This window comes from Olea europaea, chromosome 21 (assembly GCF_002742605.1).
Source record: "Olea europaea var. sylvestris chromosome 21, O_europaea_v1, whole genome shotgun sequence".
Lineage (NCBI taxonomy): Eukaryota > Viridiplantae > Streptophyta > Magnoliopsida > Lamiales > Oleaceae > Olea > Olea europaea.
Window position 1 is genome coordinate 5,362,363 of NC_036257.1, and position 5,551 is coordinate 5,367,913.

The 5,551-nt window shown below is 35.0% G+C and overlaps 1 protein-coding gene across 8 annotated transcripts in view; it reads left to right on the forward strand.

Moving 5' to 3' along the window:
• The first annotated feature begins 287 nt into the window (after positions 1 to 287).
• LOC111370445 (transmembrane protein 56-like) overlaps positions 288 to 5,551 on the forward strand; it is a 13,343-nt gene continuing 8,079 nt past the window's right edge. Inside the window, exons 1-9 of one of the 8 annotated variants that reach the window (XM_022992150.1) lie at positions 288 to 663; positions 2,040 to 2,239; positions 2,648 to 2,736; positions 2,808 to 2,946; positions 3,313 to 3,354; positions 3,773 to 3,847; positions 4,369 to 4,490; positions 4,587 to 4,662; positions 5,107 to 5,166. In XM_022992150.1, the coding sequence (XP_022847918.1) occupies positions 2,102 to 2,239; positions 2,648 to 2,736; positions 2,808 to 2,946; positions 3,313 to 3,354; positions 3,773 to 3,847; positions 4,369 to 4,490; positions 4,587 to 4,662; positions 5,107 to 5,166 (741 nt within the window). In that variant the 5' untranslated portion in view covers positions 288 to 663; positions 2,040 to 2,101. The remainder of the gene's footprint in view (positions 664 to 2,039; positions 2,240 to 2,647; positions 2,737 to 2,807; positions 2,947 to 3,312; positions 3,355 to 3,772; positions 3,848 to 4,368; positions 4,491 to 4,586; positions 4,663 to 5,106; positions 5,167 to 5,551) is intronic. The other 7 variants (XM_022992154.1, XM_022992149.1, XM_022992153.1 and 4 more) reach the window with 7 other exon arrangements.

Genomic DNA, 5,551 nt, shown 5'->3' on the forward strand with positions numbered 1-5,551 from the left:
AAAATTCTGAATAAGTGTATAAAATATGTTTATCACTTATAATTATTGGAATTCACTATTTTAATTCAAAATAAACAAATTATGAATGTTACATAATGGTTACATTTACTTTTTGAAAATACTTTTTAAACACTAAGCTAAGGACCAAACCTAGAAATCCTCGATTCTACTTTTCTATGGACAGATAGAATAGAATCATAAAATGCAATGCCATCCACACGGACGGGGCCAAACATAATTTCACACGTAGGCCTAAATTTTTGTTCGCTAATATGACTCTCCCCACCCCAATGCAATTTTCTACGCATGTTTCTACAAATTCTGTATCTTCCATACACTACTGTCTCTCTCCCTCTCTCTTCCATTTTTTGGGTTGGTGATTCGTACAGGAAACCATCACATGTATTTTTAACAAGCAAACTACTCACAATTATCATCACCCATTTTATCTTTTTGGTTTTCGGTTTGTTCATTGATTGAACTTCACGTTTTCTGTCGCGGATCCTTTATTTGGCATTGCCATTTGGCAGATTTGTTCCGGGCCGCTTTATATAATAGAAAAAATACATCTTTTTTTAACATTGCCTCGCAAGGGTTAGATTTAATGGCTCGTCGATTTATTGGAATTTGCTGGTGGATCTTTTGATTTCTCTACACTGGCAGGTATCAAGAGTCTAATTTTTGTGTGATTTGTAGGTTTTGATGTCCATGAGTTTGATTTGTGATCCCAATATCATATAAGTATTTTTTTTCTGTATTTATGATTTGATTTTTGCAATGAATGGTTATTGCGGTGATCAGTAGATCTCTGGGCGAAATGCCTAGATTTACAATGATTGCCAGCATGGAAGGTACTGTCCCTGGAGCATAATGTACATCACAATGTGTGCGATCATCTTAATATACCATTCAGAATAAGGGGTTTGTAATTAGTGATTGAATATGTTCTTTTGAGAACTATATTAGTTTCAAATATTTGCAGTCTTTTCGGTATTGCTTTTAGATTGTTTCTGCAGTTCCTGGAAAATACTCAGCAACATGTAATAGCTTTTAACTCAGTTGCAAAAAACTCGGACTACTGGCACTTTAACAAGCTTCGGCTAGTGTGGATGTCAGTTGGATTTGAAAATTTGTACCTTCCATGTGTTGTTCCTTTCCACATCTGTGATTTTAACTTATGACATTTACCTGAGGAATCAATAAATATTTTATAAATGTTATCCAACACAAATTTGATCGTCTTTTTCAAGTATTTAGCATTGCTAAATACTTCTTTTAATTATATTAATATGCATAATACGATATTTCTTACCTGCCTCTGTATCTAAGGAAACACGTTACAAAAATTTCTGGCTTCCTCAATTTGCTTAGTACATTTATGCTATTCTGAATTTGCAAGACTCTGCAATCCATTCTAGGATTTGAGTCTGGACAAGAATTAGTGTTGCTGAATATCTTCTGTCCTTTCCATGCTTACATGAAAATGACCGTCTACTATTATCAGCTAATGGTCTATAAAATTTTAGCTTGAGACAACGTCTCTGGCTGTTTCCATCTTGATTTTTCTGCTCAAATTTAGGTAAATGGTGGCAAAATGTAATTGTAGAGGTTTTGACTTTCTTCACGTGAATGGGTTTTCTTTTTTATCAGTACAATAATTCAAGCATCAAAGAATATGACCTTTGTGTCTGCCAGCTGAGCCTGTGACATGTGGTCTCATCATGAGCCTTGCAGAACACTTCTATATCTTTATTACAGTGTACCCACTGCTTTGAATTAAGCAACATCCTTTCTTTATAATAAGTGTTGTGAAATTATAAATCCATACCCACCCATCTATGATATTATGGTAATCAAGATTTTAATCCATCATATATGTGTGCATCTCAAGAACAATATACTGTATTCGTTGCTTCTCACTCTTTCATATTGGCATTCATGGTGATGCCTCTGGTAGTCATAAATCCCATTTGCTTTGTCATCTCCATTTCCTTGTTATGCTAAACAATGTATGTAAAAGTTTGTTGAATTGTTTCCAGGAAGCTCACACATTATCCTTTTCTAGGGAAAAATGAAATTCGTGGTCCGTTAACTTGGTATAATGGCAGTTTCTAAGAGGACTGTTTTCACATTGAAGTCATACCGAACCCAGGCTGAGGTTCTTGTTAAAAACTACATATTATCAGATCCTTTTATTCCATACACTTCTGTGGTTGTTGGCGCATTGACCTGCAAATTGGTATGTTTAGACATTTGAATTCCTTTTTTTAATAATAACCCCTACAGGTGAACTATCTGGACAAGTTTTTTGTTTTTAATTTTTTTATTATGACAATTTGAACCATAGTGATGGATATTCTTATCCTTACTCTTATGCAACAAAGTTCGAAAATGTATTTGTGAGGTTGGGACTACTGTATTTTCATATAATATTAGATGTGTACTAGACGTAACTGCAGCACCCTAACAACAATTGCATTTCATATGGCTGATTACACATGAACTAGTGAATAAAAATAGATAGATCATTAATGAAAACTGCACATGTTATTATTTGATTGGGACATTAGCACTCTCTAGTTACAAGATTGCTTCTCCAACATTCTGAGACTTTGTTGATCTTTTATAATGGTTCTCCCTCTAACAGGTCTATGATTTGACTCAGCTCATCAGCGCCATTTACTTCAGGGGTTATAATGGCCTTACAAAGATTCAAAGGACTGAATGGAACAACCGGTGAATAATGTTCATATTTTTATTATCAATTTTTCTGATACTTCTCTGACTTTATTCTTACTTTATTGCAGTGGTGTCTCCACCCTTCATGCCATTTTTATTTCAATTACATCCTTGTACTTTGTCTTTTGGTCCGATCTGTTCTCTGAGCACCATTCTGCTGAGCTTATTACATTCCGAAATTCACCTCTCTCAACATTTGCACTTGGGGTAAAGATTCTGGTGCATTTTTAATATTTTTAGATGCATATTTATGTTTTATTCTATTTTTTTATAAGTCATTGAAGAAGATAATTTTTGGTTCTTTCAAGCATGCCATTTGTACTCAAAGATTAAACCATGATGTTTTATCTTTTGTCATTTTCAGGGTCTTTTGTTGTCTTTTTCTTTTCTTATCTGTATTTAAACTTTGGAGGGTGGGGAGGATGTCCAATGGGTAGGGAGGGCTTTATCTCAAGGTCATTAGATTATCAACTAATGGATATAATCAATTATACAACACAGCGTTCATAATTCACTTAATCATTTTACTCCTGAACCAATTTGTGTCTTTCTTTTTTTTGTTCCTGGACACAGCATGTTCATTTTCATTCTCTTCCAGGAGTTGCTCGGGGAAAGGTAACTCATTTTGTTAACCAATAATAAGGCTGTTCCTGATTTCCTCTTTGGAGCTCAGCTCTTGCATTAAGAAGCTAAAACACAAAAGATTGTTCGCTGATGATGTATTATCTGTGTGATAAATTCATGCTAAATATGTTGCTTATGGAAGGATGCAGGCATGAGATCAAAAATGATTGCTCCTCAATGTTCAATATAAAAGATTTAATCAAGTATCTACGAGATTCTCCATGTTCCCATCCCATATTTTGTTGAAGATTTATAATCTGTTGTTTCAATCCTTCTCTTGTTATTGTGTCTTGATCTATGATTAAATATTTTAAAAATATGATTGTTATCTAGGCTTCAATTGAGGCTGGTGCACCCTTTTTCCCCTGTAAGATTCACTTCATCTCTTGGGTGTTGTGACTTCTCGCAGGTATCTGTTGGGTACTTCATTTCAGATCTTGGGATGATTTGTTGGTTGTACCCTTACTTGGGTGGAGTGGAATATGTAAGTAGATATTCAATTTAGCTTATTTCTGCATTTCCCATATTACGCCACGTCTGATATGGGGATTTTGCAGCCCCTGAAATATTTTTTTAGGAATATGGAACTATGCTTATTTTTTTTCAGATTTGCTGGGTACACTGCTGAATGTGGCTATGTTGGAGATATGATGCTTTAGACATTAACATCTAGATAGAATTTGATGCAGATTCAGTCATTCTCTTAACTGGATCTGCTTTGTCGAGTGGGATGAGTCTCTACTCCCACCTTAGTAGTCACACTTAATTTTTTCTTTATCATGATCTATAGCCTCAAATGTTGATTTTTGCATTACATTTCTACGAGTGTGTGGAGTTCGGGGTTCCAATATCAAAGTACATTTGTCAACTTCCTTTCTTTTTTGGTGTCTGAGAATAAATGGAAAAGATTCACATTTTGTCTTTGAACAAATGCCAATGATAGAAAATGCTCAATATCCATAACGAGTTGATGAGAATAATGGTTTCTTTACTGTTTAATTTCAGATTGTCCATCACTCTCTTTCAGCAATTGCAGTATCATACTCCATGCTCACTGGGGAGGGGCAGCTTTACACCTTCATGGTCCTAATATCTGAGGTGACAACCCCAGAGATCAACATGAGATGGTGGGTTCTCTGATTTTGTGGAAAAAGGAAAACAATTAATGAAGTTTGTTTCATAATGTGAGGCTGGACTGATAAATGTATATGGTTATTTCATAGGTATCTCGATATTGCTGGGCTGAAGAGATCCAATGCATATTTGATCAATGGCATTGTCATATTTTTTGCTTGGTTGGTGCGTAACTTAACACCTTAATTTCCATTTATTGCAATATAAAACTATACTATGACCATCAAAGTAATATTTCACAGAGGAGACAAATGTAAACATGAAACTCAGTATCATGCCTATAATGACTGTCAATGATGCTATGAGTTGGACATGGAAGAAGCTTCTTTCAGATTTTCAATTTTGTAGCATTCCTTTTTGATGGAACCTTGGGCATGTTTGCCTAAGAAAAAGTAGAAGTACCTTCTACAGAAGAAATAAATGCTTAGTTTATACAAAGTAAGATCTTGACAACAAAAAAATGTAACTTTGGAACATGTTTAGGAAAAAAGTAAGAAGTTACTTTTAAGCTTCCCAAACATGCTCTTTATTCTGATAACTGGAAATTACATTCTTTTGGTCTTTTGTGAGTTATTTTTGCTCTTACTAACGTCATATTATGAATTGCAGGTGGCAAGAATTCTCTTGTTTGTTTACATGTTTTACCATGTCTATCTACACCATGATCAGGTAACTGCCTACTCAAGTCCTCATGGTCCCTTGAATCCGAATTGTTTGTGTCCCTTCATGCCATTGGGATAATAAGATCCCCATTCCCCATAGTCTCTTCTCAGTACTTCCAATCAGTGTTATTAGGCTCAGACCGGACCGGCAAGTTCGTTCTGGAAACCAACGAACAGGATCCAAGTCCGGTCCGGTCTGGTCGACTTATTTCTTCAACTTTGCAATGAACCCATTATTAACTCGCCAGAACCATCCGGTTATTATAAACTGGCCCAAATTTAAGTTAATCGGACCGGCAATTTAATTTACATTATATACTTAGAATTTTGCATCGTCTTCTGCTGAAATATTGATTATGTGGAAATTGAAAAATCCTTGGCAGCCTTCTCCT